General features: G+C 42.2%; 3 protein-coding genes across 3 annotated transcripts in view; 1 reads left to right on the top strand and 2 right to left on the bottom strand.

Moving 5' to 3' along the window:
- LOC127650479 (uncharacterized) overlaps positions 1-17,094 on the bottom strand; it is a 1,198,408-nt gene that overhangs the window by 472,085 nt on the left and 709,229 nt on the right.
- The window catches only part of LOC127650380 (NACHT, LRR and PYD domains-containing protein 3-like), a 1,539,373-nt gene that overhangs the window by 1,083,377 nt on the left and 438,902 nt on the right, over positions 1-17,094 (top strand). The window lies entirely within an intron of this gene.
- Positions 8,290-11,975, bottom strand: LOC127650461 (uncharacterized). Its single transcript, XM_052135909.1, has 4 exons — positions 11,181-11,975; positions 10,222-10,416; positions 10,059-10,138; positions 8,290-9,243 (listed from the first exon to the last, which is right to left on the bottom strand). The coding sequence occupies exons 2-4, from the start codon at positions 10,222-10,224 to the stop codon at positions 8,691-8,693; spliced, it is 636 nt and encodes a 211-aa protein (XP_051991869.1). The 5' UTR covers positions 10,225-10,416; positions 11,181-11,975; the 3' UTR covers positions 8,290-8,690.

Here is a 17,094-nt window from a genome sequence, read left to right as displayed (position 1 = left end):
AGTCTCGTCTTGTGCTCAAGACCACAGAGGCTCCCTCAGAGTCTTCCACGGCTCTGCCGGCCTCTGCTTCGTCTCTCGAGACTTTCAGGGCTCCTCCTCCTCTCAAGCCTCTCAGGGCTTCGTCTCTCGAGTCTTCCAGGGCTCCTCCTCCTCTCGAGCCTCTCAGGGCTCCGTTTCTCGAGTCTTCCAGGGCTCCTCCTCCTCTCGAGCCTCTCAGGGCTCCGTCTCTCGAGTCTTCCAGGGCTCCTCCTCCTCCCAAGCCTCTCAGGGCTCCGTCTCTCGAGTCTTTCATGGCTCTCCCTCTCAAGCCTCTCGAGCCTTCCAGGGCTCCGCCTCTCGAGCCTCCTACGGCTCTGCCTCCCGAGCCTCCTACGGCTCCCCCTCCAGAGCCTCCTACGGCTCCCCCTCCAGAGCCTCCTACGGCTCCCCCTCCAGAGCCTCCCACGGCTCTGCCTCTCGAGCCTCCTACGGCTCTGCCTCCCGAGCCTCCTACGGCTCCCCCTCCAGAGCCTCTTATGGCTCCCCCTCCCGAGCCTCCCACGGCTCTGCTCCCAGAGACTCCAGAGCTTTCTAGGGCTCCGCCTCTCGAGCCTCCTACGGCTCCGCCTCTCGAGCCTCCAAGGGCGCCACCTCCCTTGGCTGTCCTACAGTCGCCTTCCAGGCCCCCTGACCCAGTTTGTGCCCTCGTGGACCTTCTTATCTCCCCCTCGTTGCCCTCTTGGACCTCCTGCCTACCCTCTGTGCCCCTTGGACTGCCCTCTTGTTCTTGTGCCCCCCCTGGTCTGCCTGTCTGCCCCTGGTGCCCTCATTTTGTTTTTGGGTTTTTGTGGGTTTTGTTCGTTGGGATCTCGAGACTTTCAGGGCTCCTCCTCCTCTCAAGCCTCTCAGGGCTTCGTCTCTCGAGTCTTCCAGGGCTCCTCCTCCTCTCGAGCCTCTCAGGGCTCCGTTTCTCGAGTCTTCCAGGGCTCCTCCTCCTCTCGAGCCTCTCAGGGCTCCGTCTCTCAGTCTTCCAGGGCTCCTCCTCCTCCCAAGCCTCTCAGGGCTCCGTCTCTCGAGTCTTTCATGGCTCCCCTCTCAAGCCTCTCCGAGCCTTCCAGGGCTCCGCCTCTCGAGCCTCCTACGGCTCTGCCTCTTGTTCTTGTGCCCCCCCTGGTCTGCCTGTCTGCCCCTGGTGCCCTCATTTTGTTTTTGGGTTTTTGTGGGTTTTGTTCGTTGGTCTCTCGAAACTTTCAGGGCTCCTCCTCCTCTCAAGCCTCTCAGGGCTTCGTCTCTCGAGTCTTCCAGGGCTCCTCCTCCTCTCGAGCCTCTCAGGGCTCCGTTTCTCGAGTCTTCCAGGGCTCCTCCTCCTCTCGAGCCTCTCAGGGCTCCGTCTCTCGAGTCTTCCAGGGCTCCTCCTCCTCCCAAGCCTCTCAGGGCTCCGTCTCTCGAGTCTTTCATGGCTCCCCCTCTCAAGCCTCTCGAGCCTTCCAGGGCTCCGCCTCTCGAGCCTCCTACGGCTCTGCCTCCCGAGCCTCCTACGGCTCCCCCTCCAGAGCCTCTTATGGCTCCACCTCCCGAGCCTCCCACGGCTCTGCCTCTCGAGCCTCCTACGGCTCTGCCTCCCGAGCCTCCTACGGCTCCCCCTCCAGAGCCTCTTATGGCTCCCCCTCCCGAGCCTCCCACGGCTCTGCTCCCAGAGACTCCAGAGCTTTCTAGGGCTCCGCCTCTCGAGCCTCCTACTGGCTCCGCCTCTCGGAGCCTCCAAGGGCTCACCTCCCTTGGCTGTCCTACAGTCGCCTTCCAGGCCCCCTGACCCAGTTTGTGCCCTCGTGGACCTTCTTATCTCCCCCTCGTTGCCCTCTTGGACCTCCTGCCTACCCTCTGTGCCCCTTGGACTGCCCTCTTGTTCTTGTGCCCCCCCTGGTCTGCCTGTCTGCCCCTGGTGCCCTCATTTTGTTTTTGGGTTTTTGTGGGTTTTGTTCGTTGGGATCTCGAGACTTTCAGGGCTCCTCCTCCTCTCAAGCCTCTCAGGGCTTCGTCTCTCGAGTCTTCCAGGGCTCCTCCTCCTCTCGAGCCTCTCAGGGCTCCGTTTCTCGAGTCTTCCAGGGCTCCTCCTCCTCTCGAGCCTCTCAGGGCTCCGTCTCTCGAGTCTTCCAGGGCTCCTCCTCCTCCCAAGCCTCTCAGGGCTCCGTCTCTCGAGTCTTTCATGGCTCCCCCTCTCAAGCCTCTCGAGCCTTCCAGGGCTCCGCCTCTCGAGCCTCCTACGGCTCTGCCTCTTGTTCTTGTGCCCCCCCTGGTCTGCCTGTCTGCCCCTGGTGCCCTCATTTTGTTTTTGGGTTTTTGTGGGTTTTGTTCGTTGGTCTCTCGAGACTTTCAGGGCTCCTCCTCCTCTCAAGCCTCTCAGGGCTTCGTCTCTCGAGTCTTCCAGGGCTCCTCCTCCTCTCGAGCCTCTCAGGGCTCCGTTTCTCGAGTCTTCCAGGGCTCCTCCTCCTCTCGAGCCTCTCAGGGCTCCGTCTCTCGAGTCTTCCAGGGCTCCTCCTCCTCCCAAGCCTCTCAGGGCTCCGTCTCTCGAGTCTTTCATGGCTCCCCCTCTCAAGCCTCTCGAGCCTTCCAGGGCTCCGCCTCTCGAGCCTCCTATGGCTCTGCCTCCCGAGCCTCCTACGGCTCCCCCTCCAGAGCCTCTTATGGCTCCACCTCCCGAGCCTCCCACGGCTCTGCTCCCAGAGACTCCAGAGCTTTCTAGGGCTCCGCCTCTCGAGCCTCCTACGGCTCCGCCTCTCGAGCCTCCAAGGGCGCCACCTCCCTTGGCTGTCCTACAGTCGCCTTCCAGGCCCCCTGACCCAGTTTGTGCCCTCGTGGACCTTCTTATCTCCCCCTCGTTGCCCTCTTGGACCTCCTGCCTACCCTCTGTGCCCCTTGGACTGCCCTCTTGTTCTTGTGCCCCCCCTGGTCTGCCTGTCTGCCCCTGGTGCCCTCATTTTGTTTTTGGGTTTTTGTGGGTTTTGTTCGTTGGGATCGTCTGGTATCCGATCCCTTGAGGGGGGGCTATGTAACATTCACCTTGTCTCGGTTTGCCCTTACCTCTTCTTTGCCCATTTTGTCCCTTTTTGTCTTCCGTAAGTTTTACTTTCGTCCATTATTTAACTCCACAGTCCCCTTGTTAGCGTTCATGGTTTCTGTTATTAGTTTCACCTGCACCCGCCCCCTCTGGCTCTCGTGCTCGCTCACAATCACCAGAGTATTAGTTTCACTCGTGTGTTATACTCTGAGTCCCCGGCTTCGACCTAACGCTCCCCTTGACTGCTCTTCTTTGGATTTGCCCTTTTGATATACTCTGATTTTATTCGACATTGTGACTGTCTCCTCTTGTGTGCGTTACAGAGGGTGAGTGAATTATGACACAATTTTCATTTTTAATGAACTGAGAAATCCTGAAGCTGCAGTGAGGACGTGTGTTTTATTTGATCATTCAGAACACAAAACACGACATAACGGGACATTACAAGCAGGGGCGTGATGACGATTTCTGAGGCCCCGAGCAACTGACCAACCCAGGGAACAACAGAGCAGACACACACAAAAACACGTTTGGTGTGAACGGCCCCTAACTCATCCGTTCGTGTGTATCTGAGCGTGTGAGTGAAAGAAGTTCAGAATATTTTTTCATAAATTACAAACCCAAAGTCCTGCTGACCTGAACCCAGCAGCTTCTAACATGAACCACTCTGAGAATGCTGACAACGGCGTGTTCACGTGTGTACCCAGAACATCATGTCACTTCAAGCGCTTTTGATGAGCTTTCCTACCGGTGTGGGGGCCCTCTCGACGTCCGGGGCCCCATGCAATTGCAACTGATTACAAGATCATTAGGAGTTTTTTAAGGATCTTGTATTTTTTGCAGACACCAGAATTCCTTTAAAAACATAAACAGCCTCTTTATTGTGTCGTATTCAATGTAGTACGAGACAATTTCTTCAGTTTTTAAGTGTTACTGAAATACTGTCAAACAAAAGTCAAAAAGTGTCAACACATATCCCTACAACATATTTTTCATCAGACACAGATTACTGTAGCACAGGTGGAAACATACTGTAACATATAGTCAACATGTCCTTTTTTAGTAACATTGTGATCTCCAGCAGACTGTATGTCCTGTGATAAACCTGAGGAACAATCTCTTGTCATGTCTGATCATCTCTGTCATGTTCACATGATATTACTGTACAGTATAAAGATGAGCTCTTGTGAAGAGATGCCAATGAAACTGTTATAGTAAAGCAATCAGCTGTAGAAAGACTCATTATTTTTATTATAATTGCATATTTCCTTTTAGATTTATATTTTTTACACTGGATTCTTTCTAATGGTCCCTCAGACTGTGGTGTACACGTTCATACTGTCAGTCAACATGAGAGTCCTCACCTCACATCAGCACAAGGGGCTCCTGAACTGAATCCAGGTGGACGCTCCATTGACCGGTCACTCTTCATGGACACACAGCTGGATTCAGGAGATTCTCCATGAATGACACTAAAACACAACAGCAATTAAACACTGTTTTAAAAACTACAAACTCTCACAAACACCCTTTTCCTCTCTTCAGTTTCTCAGTTTTACTCTTCCCAATATTTCTCTCTTCTTTAAGTTTGATGGTTTGTTCTGCATTAATCTGAAGAAAATTCTGTGTTTGTGTCTAAAAATGTTCAGAGAAACACATTTGAGTTTCACCTTCTACAGACGACTGACTGTACAGGTTTCTCCAGTTCTGTCTGTGACTGAATCAAACCGGTCTCACGGTCATCTTACTGTAGATCTCACTTTACCCTAAAGCTGTTTTCACATGTTTATACTTGAGATAATCCAGTCTGTTCTCATTTCTCCTCAGTGTTTTTATACTGTAGTGTTGTGCAGCATATCAGAAATATCTATCAGTGTATTTTATTCAAGCATTGAAATCCTCTGACCTCTTGACCTTCCCTGTGTCTGTCTGTCCACTGAGATCCTTTGTGGAGTCCATGACATCATCTGAACAGACCACTGAACACCTGTCAACAAACGGGACATCATCTATATTTGTGACGTGTTTATTTGTTCAATACTGACACATATTTGTTTTTATTTGTCCTCTAGAATATTCCATTAGAAATGAATCAATGAGGCTCAATTGCAGACTGTCAGCTTTTATGACATGTTAAACACCAGCATAAAGAGAAAACATCAGAAGACTCAACAGAAGAAAACAAAGCAACGTTTCAAGTCAATAGAAGAAATAACATTTCAGTGCCAAAGAAACTGAACACATACTGACAATTCAGATAAAAGAGCAAAAGTCTCAGTATCTGTTTGTTCTGCTGTGATTAATACTTAGATATCTGTTAGATGTCTTACTGTAGCTGATAGTTTGAAAGGTTTATTATTGTTGTCTTGTGAGTTTTGGTTTGTTTAGCAGCAGTTCAGTACTCACCTGTCAAGAACTGTTGATGTTCCTCTTTACTGACTAGAATATCACCTACAAAATACTTCACAATGAATTTATTGATTGTTTCAGACGATTCAGTGGAACAAAAACTGTCGAGCTTTTTCTCTGTTTCTCTCGTCGTGTAATAGGCTAAATGCCAACGGCTGTTGTGACGTACTTCCGCTGAAATCTCAGCCACCACGAATACTTCCGGTTAGCCTAAGCGTCGACTTGTTTTAGTAGCTGCTTCTAGTTTTTTTTACAGTCTATGAGTTGATATGAAGTCATCAAAGTTTAAATACCAGAGAGTGTCTGGTACTACTGCCGAACACTGTTGTGTGCCACAGTGCCAGGCATCCGGAAAGTACAATTCTGTACTTAGTTTTTTTACTTTTCCTGCTGATGAGGAGCTGAGGCGTAAGTGGATCGTTAATATTCGCAGGGACAAATTCACCGTTACGCCTCACACCCGGGTGTGTAGCCGGCACTTCAGAACGGAAGACATCCGTGAACCAGCATCAGAAACAGGTCGTCGGCTGTTAAAAAAGGGTGTTGTTCCGGTTTTATTTGAGTGGAACAACTTCTCCCTTCCACCTACAAGACCGGGGGTTTGGGAGAGAAGGGAAAGACCACCGCCGCCAGAGGATGACTGGGAGGATACACCGGACCACGGAACATTCGGCGTCCCCATGCAACACGACTACGCGTCGAAACCTGAAGCTGCAGTCGTTGATTTGGTGTTGGAGGAAAATGCGTTTCTCCGGGAGGAAAATCGCCTGTTACGCCAACAGATCGAGGGGCTTACACTGAGGCAGCGGTTCGGCATTCATCGTTTTGCTGCCTCGGACAAGGATATCAGGTTCTTTACAAGGTAACTTACGTCTAGACAGGTAGGCTTAGGCTAACGTGTGTGTGTGTGTGTGTGAGTGAAAGAGAATTATTATTATTTTTTTATTTTTTTTAAGCATCGAGTCAGGAGCACATCCCAGATTTGTTTTTTTTATTTAGTATTTTTTTTACGTCATTACACCGTTTAGAGCATAAGAAACAAATTAAAAAATATATTTTATTCATAGTTTATGCTATGTCCTCTGTAGAAAACACCAGGTTGTTTTAAAAATAAAATTACATGAAATTACATGCATAGGTAAAAACAATGTTTTTTTTTTTATTCGCCAATCAATTTCTATGTTTCAGGATTTTTTTTTAACCAAACTTTGTTTAAAGATAATTCTCAACTATGTTATGAAAGACATAATGGAATTGATTGATATATGATTTTCCATCCCAAAAAAGTGTAAAAATGGGAGTATTGATAGGCAACATTTTCATAATAATATTAAATAATTATTAGGAATGTTGATATGTAACTTATTTCCCTATTTATTGTTCTGTCTCCCAAAATGCCTGATAAACAATGTGCCTTAGTGTTTTCAATTTGCACAAATACATTTAATTAAAGTTATGTGTGTACATTTTGTGTTAATTATGAACCGTTATTAATAGTGTATCTGTATTCCATTTCTTTAGGTTTGCATCATATGATCTACTGATGCGTTTCTGGGGCTTGATTGCGAACTCACTACCATCCATGGTCAGTGTTCGACAAGCACAAAGAGGAGCTCTCACAGAGTCAAATGCTACAACCCATTCCCTGCAGCCCATTGACGAGTTTTTCCTATTTTTGAATTACCTTGCCCTTGGGTCTAAGCAGCGGACCTTGCTGACCGGTATGGTATTCATCAGTCCACGGTCAGCAGAATCATTACTACATGGAGCAACTTCCTGTTCACAGTACTCGGCTCAGTGAGGATCTGGATACCTGAAGAGGAGATACAGAGAAAACTGCCTGCAGACTTCAAGGACTACCCCGACACCACAGTCATCCTTGACTGCACTGAGCTGAGGTGTCAATGCCCATCTTCCCTCTCCTCCAAAGTGAGGTATTTTCCTCCTACAAGTCCCACTGCACTCTGAAGGGGCTCATTGGGATCAGCGCCACATGGGCCAGTGACATTTGTGTCTGCGCTGTATGCTGGGTCTATCAGCGACAAACAGATTACCCGTGAATCTGGTCTCCTCAGTCTGCTCAAACCTGGGATGGCTGTCATGGTAGACAGAGGTTTCCTCATTAATGACATTGTGCCCTGCAAGGTTTACAGGCCAGCCTTCCTCTCTGGCAGGCCTCAAATGTCTGCATCTGAGGTTAGGGAGACCCAGGCCATAGCACGTGTAAGGGTGCATGTGGAGCGCTTCATTCGCCGGGTCAAAGAGCACAAGTTCTTCGATTCTGTGATTCCCCTACGGGTTTTTGGGAGCATCAACCAACTGTACACGGTGGCTTGTCTCCTTACAAACTATGAAAATGGGCCACTGGTAAAGGCCTGGGCAAAGAAGCCTGAGATCTGAGGATTTCCAACGTGCAACCACACTGTATATTTATACACTTTCATAAAGGCACTGCATATCAGGCTTTCAGCCAGACGACCTTCAACAAGCCATTGCACATAACATACATAAAAACTATGTATTATATGTGCAGTGCACTGATGAGGGACGTCTGAGTAAAAGCTTGATATGCAGTGCCTTTATAAAAGATTTATGAAAGCTTTGTGATATTAAAAATAATTGTTAGTAATCTGCTTTTGTTTGGTCTCTCATTTTTAATTCCTGTCTCTTAACTTTTAAAACTAAATTTAAGCCGCATACAAAACACCAAAATGCTCAGATTTATCAAGTCATTTATTACTTACCCTAAGCATTACATCACAATTAAAAACATTACATCACAATCAAAAACATTTCACTGTCAAATATATTTACACTGCAATCAAGTCATTAATTGGCCAAGAAGGCATTGAGGTAGAAATAAAAAAGAAATAGTCAACTTTTTCTTTAATGGTTTGTATGACTTGCATGTCACGGGGAATTCTCTGAATGAACATGTCATCCTCTGTGTAAATGACAAAGTCACACCACTCACAGCCAGAAATCAACATTTGTCCCTGGACTTGCCAGTAATAAGGATGGGTTCGCCTCAGTGTATGTGTACCCTCCTTTATCACAACATAAGGGCAGTCCACATAGCTAGTTACATTTGGGCATTTAATTTCTAACAGGCCAAACACTGGCTGCCCCTCAGGATCGTACACAAGCCCATCAGGTGTTGACCCCATCCATGGTGAGTCAGGGTGGATCAGGAACCCACATGGGTAGTGGTTGACTTCCCTCACCTTGCAGTACTCCTCTACTGCTACAGGCTCCAGGGCAAGACCCGCCGCATGTCAGCAGTCTGATGGCAAGATCCCAGAAGCCTTTTTGCCAGGTTTTCAGCAGAGCTTTCCCCCCTGGTGTGGCAAACTTCTCTAAATTTAGTAGAGGTGATGCGGCACCTCCTTAGTTGGTGCCACTCAGCGCAGGAACTCTGCTCTCGCGTGCTTTTTTCAACTTTGTGTGCCGTCTCAAAAGATGTCGCAAGGGATGCCAGATGATGGTGCTGATGTTCAGAAAACACAAATGCACAGGTAGGGGGTCCCAGTCTGTAATCCGAGAGTGGCAGCTGTGGGGGAGAAGGGGCACCTGTGTGTGGACGGGTACTGGGGACTGCCATTACTGGTAGCTGATAGGAAAGCACACTTCCCTCCTGCACCGGACCGAACATGGACTCAATCAGAGGTACATCACTCGAAATGGCCATTGCTGTGATCATGGGAGCTTCGTCTGCACTAAGTCCATGGTACGCCTCCTGAACTTTCAGAGTGGAGATGTCTGGCAGAGGGCAGATAACTCCTTTATACAAGTTGCTTCTGTGGAAAAAGACAAACAAATGTGTTAGAATTAAGAAGTAAATGTGCAAAGCAATGAGTTTTGTGCGTGTGACAGATCGCAAATGTATATATATCGCAATATGCATATGGCAACGGCTTGCAATAACTGCGGTCATGAACAAAAGACAAAGAGAAAATCACTCACTGCTGTGGGCTGAATAATTTTTGTAGCTTTAATAAGAATCAGTATATATTTAATTCATACAGTGAAAACTAAGCAGTGTTTTATTTTTTAATTTGATTATTTAGTTTCTATTGTTAAATAAACTTAACGTAGGATAACCTAAACCCTGTGGTTTACACTGATGTTAAAATAACACTTCTTATGCTACTGTAAAACACTGATGTTCACTTTCAGAAGTTGTAGGATGTTTTCTTGTCACAAAAATAACGTGAAACAAGTATGTAGGTTATATAATTAATTTTGAATATATTTTTAAGAAGTTACGCTTATTTTACACACTTTAAGCATTATCAGTATCACATATCGAATATCGATGTATAAATATATAGTTTATATAAAATAATGTTCATAAATCAATTTCCTAAACTTAAACCACTAACCTTTATTTGGTTTCACTTTTTAAACTTTTTTTTCTACTTTTAAATGAGACCACACTTAAGTCTCAAGCTTTATTTTATTTTTTTGACAGACATTTTTGTCCACCATGGACCTATGTGTAACTTTTTTTAATTGATGCACAAGGGTTGAGCAAGTAAGTACTTCTGAGGGTGCGTAAATGTATGTGTGCAAATGGATTTGTTGTGTGTGTTTAGTATAGATAACAACATACCTGATTCCTTCTGCAAGTCTCCTTTCTTTTGGTCTGGCTGATACAATGACCATGTCATTAACTGGACCAGGTTTAATACCCTGCAACGAAATAAAAACATGTTTGAGAAACATCCAAGAGATATCCATACATAAAATGAAAGAGTCATTAAAAGGCTTGCTACCATGGTCCTTGGTTTGTGCCACTTTTGTTCAGTTTCTGTGCAGCTGAACACTGGGGGAACTGATATAAGCCTCAGCTGGGAGTAGTGCGCCGTCTGGTACAGTAGAGCTGCCACATGACTGCACAAGGCTGTACCTGCCACACAGGTACACTGGCATCTCAGTAACACCACCGGCTTTGAATCCCTTAGCACAATCTGTTACAACAACAAATATTTGTTAGAAAACTGTACCGCTACAACTGCAATTAAAGAGACACACTAAATTTGTGAACGGCTGTTAGCAAAAATCTGTTAGTGAACTTTAAAATGTGCAAAGTGATACAGGGATTGTTACAATTTATTTAGCCTATAGTTGACCATGTCAGATGTAATATATCATGATTAATCTCACTATACTCATTTTAAAATAGTAGTGCAGAATAAGTAATGAAGAAATTATAAAAACTCTTAACAAAATCTTGCTTCTGTGGGAGCCATTAATTTTACATTCTTTCTGGCACACCCTGTATTCATATTTCACATGATATCTCAGGTACCATATGATTCATATAGTGCAATGATGATGTTTATCTGGATCTAATTCACAGCAATGATATGGCTCACAGAAACTTCATTTTGACAAAAAAGAACCTGTTTCTTCTGAACCTGAACTGAACCTGAACTGAACCTGCAGGATGACTTTCCCTTACACTCAGACAGTGAGGCTTCTGGCTTTTCCTCATAGATCTGAAGCACTCAGACCTAACCGTGACCTCTCCTGACTCCTTGTTTGAAACTGTGATTAACATAGAGGTTAGGGTATTGCATTTCAGAAACACAAAATATTCATGATGTTAACCTATCACTCTGCTAACATTATTAACGTTGCTTCCTCACTGTGCTATCTTTGGCTAGTAAAGAGCCAATGAGCTAGCATGTATCGTTTTTGGTAAACTCAAAACAGAGGCTTGTTAACTTACCTTCGTAGTTGTTTATATAGCTGGACACATACAATTTAAAACCTTTGTCCTTTTTTGATGTTGGTGTCTTCGATGTGGTCTGGATGATCCGATGTACATCGTTTGCCGTTATACTCGGCAGGTCCTGCAGCGATCGCGTAAAAAACGACATAGCTACAGCGTACGCTACCGTGGACCGGAAGTACTGAAGCTGGCTGAAAAATGCGGAAGTACCAGAACGGAAGTGCGCGGCATTAAGCCTATTTCCTGATCTTGTCACAAAATGGATCCTGTTTTACTAGTTTCACTTTCACCTGTCACCTGAGGAGGAGGAGTCTGAAAGAGACAAACAACATTTAAAGGTGCAGCAGGTGTTTCATGCTCTTAAAGGGATAGTTGAGCCAAAATTACAAATCTGTCATCATTTTCTCACCCTCATGTTGTTCTAAACCTGTATGTCTTTCTTCAGTGGAACACAAATGATCTTATTCAACATTCACTTTCATTAATGGGGAAAAAGATTCAGTGACTGAGGCCTAACATCTCATTTACTGTTCCACATGTTAAACTGGTTTGGTACAACATGAGGGTGAGTAAATGATGACAAACCATTGATTTATGGCTGAACTATCCCTTAAAGCAGGGGTCAGGAACCTTTTTCACTAAGGGTACAATTTTTTAATTTTTGGTTTATGCATTTCTTCGAAAGAGATATTCCACAAATGATTAAATTACTATTTTCAATAGACTCAAAAGAAAAACAAATATGCAACAATTAATAATTAATTGGTAACATGTTTTAATATCGAATTTTTGTACACGTGTACGCGGGTCTCCATAAAATTACTCTATTTTACAATTGTTCATGAAAAAATTAAATTCTCTTTTGGTCTCAGTAAAAATATTTTAATGATAATCGCGATATCCGATTATATGTTGAACCCCCCTATCGAGGGTCAGTGAATATTTTTGCTTTATTGATTTTGCTTTAAAAATTACATTAATTTATTGAAACACGAAAAACTTAAACAAAAAGTCTAAATTAAAATGACACTTTAAATGAAACGAAAAAGCAAATAAGGAAGTGACTAAAATATCTTATATATAAGCACCTCCCCAAATCCAATCCTTTACCGCCTCCATTTGCCATCACGCAAGTATCACAACAGGTGAACTATTACTTATAGCCTACACATTAATACCTAAAGATAATTATAATAATCATCATAATAAATATAATCATGTTTCATCAAACGAGCGTCTTTGTGTCTAATTTCTTGTCATACATTAAATGACTCTGAGAAGTCTTACAGATCGTCCTCCACAGTGTCTGTACATCAGCAAAATTACCCGCCACTGTGCATGAAAATCTGCATTTGGCGGGAGTTCATTTCAAACCTGTTGCGACGTTGACTTTGGTGACACCCAAATGAACCATGACACACTTTACTCAGTCATAAAACCAGTCTCTGATTACACTGTTTCTACAGCCATCTGCAATGATTTACCAACAGTCTTAAAACTCTGAGTGTCATTAAACACGTTTGATTTGATGCAATCATCAGTAGATCTATTTATTTTATTCAAGTAATTTAGTAAGTCATTTTTATTTCTATAGTTTCTAGAACAGATGTCACAAAGTGCTTAACATTCACAATATAAAACCAAAGAAGCATAAAAAAAACAAATGAGATAAAAGCAATTTTAAACAAGTGGGTTTTTATCTGCTTTTTAAAAATGACCACAGAGTCCACAGATCTTAAATCCACAATTTCCACAATTTGGGAGCCACAAGCTCAAAGGCGCATCACCTTTAGTCTTTAGTCTCGAGAGAGGAACAGCTAACAAGACCTGTTCTGAAGATCTCAGATTCCTGCTGGAGTTATGAGGTTGCATCAACTCTTTTATATAAGCAGGAGCTTGACCATGCAATGCTCTAAACACATCACAAGAATTTACTGGGAGCCAATGTAAAGAAATTAAATTGGTGTTACATGTGATCTCTCTGATGACTTTGAAGCACTTGTAATTGTTTCAAGGATGCAGCATTAAGACAAGTAAAAAGAGAATTGCAATAATCAAGGCGAGAGGAAATGAACGCATGTATAATCATCTCCATTTCTACTGTGGACACAATTGGCCTTAGTTTAGCAATATTTCTCTACTGATAAAAACAACAAGAGAATTTACATGCTGATTAAGACTCAAGGTCTGTCCCATATAAACACCCAAATTTCGAAGGGTAGGCTTAACAAAATGAGATAAAGGACCAAGAGTTTCCATCACCTTTGGGAGAACACCAGCAGGAGCAGAGACAAGAACTTCTGTTTTTTCTGCATTTAACTGCAAGTTGTTTTCAGACATCCAATCTTTTATAGAGTTTATGCAATTTATAATAATAGACAATTGAGTTATTTCATAAGGCTTAAAATAAATATAGTGAATATCATCTGCATAACAGTGATAACATACTCCCGGAAATGTACTTCTTAATTGCCCTAAAGACAACAAATATAGTGCAAAAAAGCCAAAACAGAGCCCTGGGGAACACCACAGGACACAGATGCTGATGATGAGAACCACCTCAAGGCTGTTCCAGAGACACCAACACCTTTTCTAAGCCTTTCCACTAATATACAGAGATCGACAGAGTCAAAAGCAGCTGCAAGATCTAAAAGAATCAGTTCAGAACATTTACCTGCATCAGCTCGCATTAACAAATCATCTGAAACTCTAAGGAGAGCAGTTTCAGTCGAGTGCAACCGAAGGAAGACAGACTGACATTTCTCAAATCCATTATAGGCATCAAAACAGCTGTTAGTTGATTAGCAAACTCTTTTTCCAAAACCTTAGTCATAAACGGTCACTTAGAAATACCCGACTACCACATGATGAGTTTAGATTAAAGGGCAAGTCAAATAAAATAAGATTATGATCTGAGACACAAAGGTCCTCAGATAAACAGAGTTAATATATAAACCAAAGATAAAGACAAGATCTAGAGTATTCCCTTTTATATGAGTGTGTTCAGAAACATGTTGAGTAAGATTCAAAGATTCAGTGATATTCAGAAAGTTAAGAGCAAATTATTCATAAACTTTTTAAATTTTCTGCTCTTGTCACAAAATGGATCCTGTTTTACTAGTTTCACTTTCACCTGTCACCTGAGGAGGAGTCTGAAAGAGACAAACAACATTTAAAGGTGCAGCAGGTGTTTCATGCTCTTAAAGGGATAGTTGAGCCAAAATTACAAATCTGTCATCAGTTTCTCAGCCTCATGTTGTTCTAAACCGCTTTAGCGCTGGGTAATGTGTAAAAAATATTTGAATGATAATCGCATTTAAAATATCGTGATATCAGATTATATGGTGAACCCCCCCGCTGAGTGTCATTGAATAATTTAGCTTTAAAAATTACATTAATTTATCGAAACACAAAAAAACTTAAAAAGTCATTTCTAAATTCAAATTACACTTTAAATTAAACCAAAAAGTAATTAAAATAGCGATGTGATAAAAAAAATCTTATATATAAGCACCTCCCCAAATCCAAACATGTACCGTCTCCATTTGCCATCACGCAAGTATCACGACAAGTGAACAATGACTTATAACCTACAAGCAATCGCACACTTCCTGTTGGAAAATGGTCACTAGAAAGTTTTAAACGATCATGTGTTGGTGAATGGTGAGGTTCCCGACCCCTGCTGTAGCACAAAACAGTACTTGAGAAAACACCAATAAATAAACTGCACATTAATAATCATATTTCTATAAGACATTGTTGAGATCTCTTCTGAAACTCTGTTTCAAATATTATTAGAGATAATAGTCTTGTTTCCTGGGTAGGTAAATGGGAATTCTTTAAATACAAACTTCGTCAACTATCTATTTCTTACAGTAAACAACTAAACAGATGTTATATTTTAGAAGAGATCTCTCATTAAAGAAATAAATGAATGTTCTAACACATTCAGTTTGACAGAGAATGATACAGCACGATTATTATCTCTGCAATCACAATTAGATTCAATGTATATGAGAAAGGCCAGAGGGGCACACATTAGATCAAGAGATAAATGAAGGAAAAAGGGGAAAATTCAGCTTATTTTTGTAGGCTGGAGAAAAAGCGTCAGGAAAAAACATTATTAAAACTTGAATCATTAATGGTGTCGAATGTTCTGATGCAACATTAATAGCAAAAGAAATCGCCATCTTTTATCAGAACCTGTACTCGTCCTCTTCATTCATTTTAGATCCGAATTCCCTTTTTGAAGAAATTGGTGAATTTGTCCCTGAAATAGATGAACAATTGAAAATGACGTGATGCAGAGTTCACAATTGAAGAGCTTGATTCTGCGGTCATGTGATTGTCATCAGATAAATCACCTGGACCAGGTGGTTTTACGTCACATTTATATCGTCATTTTTGGGGTTTATTAAGGGAATTTCTTTTTGCAACTTTTCAGGAAATATCTCAATGAGACAAGATTAATCACACTTATTCCCAAACTGGGGAAGGACCCTAGACTGTTGGACAATTTACGACCTATTACTTTATTAAATAATGACTATAAACTATGAACCCATATATTTAACAATCACTTGAGTCTTGGTTTATCTAAAGTTATTGGGGAGACACAAACTGGATTTATTAGAGTCCGATCTATAAATAATAATATTCCACTGGTTTTAGACTTGCTAGAGTTTAACAAAGAAACAGAAGATGGGGTTATTTTATTTTCACATTTCTATAAAGCGTTTGATATGCTGGATCATTATTTTATTTTTAAATGTTTACAAATGTATGGGTTTGGTGAATATGTTGGTAAGATTATTCAGTTGTTCTACACAGATATCAATAGCTCAGATGCCTTACAGGCTCTTCACCTAGATTTGACATGAAAAGAGGGGTTAAACAAGACTGCCCCATCTCAGCCTCATTATTTATTATGGCTACAGAGATGTTGGCCATCCTTATAAAAAACTCAAATATCGAAAGACTAAATGTGTTTGGACATCAAATTGTGACTAGTCAATTGGCAGACGACACAACTTTATTTTTAAAAGCTCTTGATCAGATTCACAAAGCAATTGAAATAATTCATTATTTTTTTCCAAATTTTCAGGTTTAAAACTTAATATTGATAAAAGTGAAATTATCACATACATGAATGCTCCCTTGAAGCAATATTTAATATCCCAATCAAATCCAATGTGAAATATTTATGCACATTTCCAAGGATGAAGCTGTTAAGGAGAAACAAAACATCTGGAATAGAAGGAATGAATGCAAATTTAGACTCGATGTATGGATGCAAAGGGATTGATCTATTTTTGGAAGGATTTATTTAACTAAAATGGAGAGTCTTGCCAGGTGTATTACCTGCATCTTGCCTCTCTATTTCCAATAGAGCTATTAAGACTATTAATCAAATGAATGTTCATTTTAATGGAAAAAGCGTGTACATTACATTAAGAGAGCACAACTTACTCAAGATTACGAGAATGGTGGATTACAAGCCTTTGATTTTCAGTGTATAAATGGCATGTTGAAGATTAAATGGTTAAAAATGTGAATAACTAATGAAAATAGTTTTTGGTTTAGCATTCCCAAAGGTATGTTTAGGAGATTGTGTGGAATTGATTTCTTATTAAAATGTGACTTTGTTTTTTCAAAACTTCCAGTCAAATTATCTTCTTTTCACCAACAGATTTTGCTATTCTGGAAGTTATTATATAATCACAACTTTACCCCACATTGGACCCCCATTGGGAATAACAGATGTGTTTTATCCAGATATAAGTCTCTATGTATTATTGATTGGCTCGAAAAGGGTTTCTGGTCTGTAGTTCACTTAATGGATGAGGATGGGAATCTGTTCACTTTTAAAGATGTTTGTACTAAATTCAACCTATATTGTGAACGCAAGCAA

Source organism: Xyrauchen texanus, chromosome 10 (genome assembly GCF_025860055.1).
Source record: "Xyrauchen texanus isolate HMW12.3.18 chromosome 10, RBS_HiC_50CHRs, whole genome shotgun sequence".
Lineage (NCBI taxonomy): Eukaryota > Metazoa > Chordata > Actinopteri > Cypriniformes > Catostomidae > Xyrauchen > Xyrauchen texanus.
Note: the sequence above shows the minus strand (reverse complement) of the source record. Positions and strands in the feature narration are given on the sequence as shown.

Coding starts and splice junctions, on each gene's coding strand:
- LOC127650461 (XM_052135909.1), bottom strand. Junction 9,244..10,058: donor AGACTTGCAGAAGGAATCAG/GTATGTTGTTAT, acceptor CTTTTTCCACAG/AAGCAACTTGTATAAAGGAG.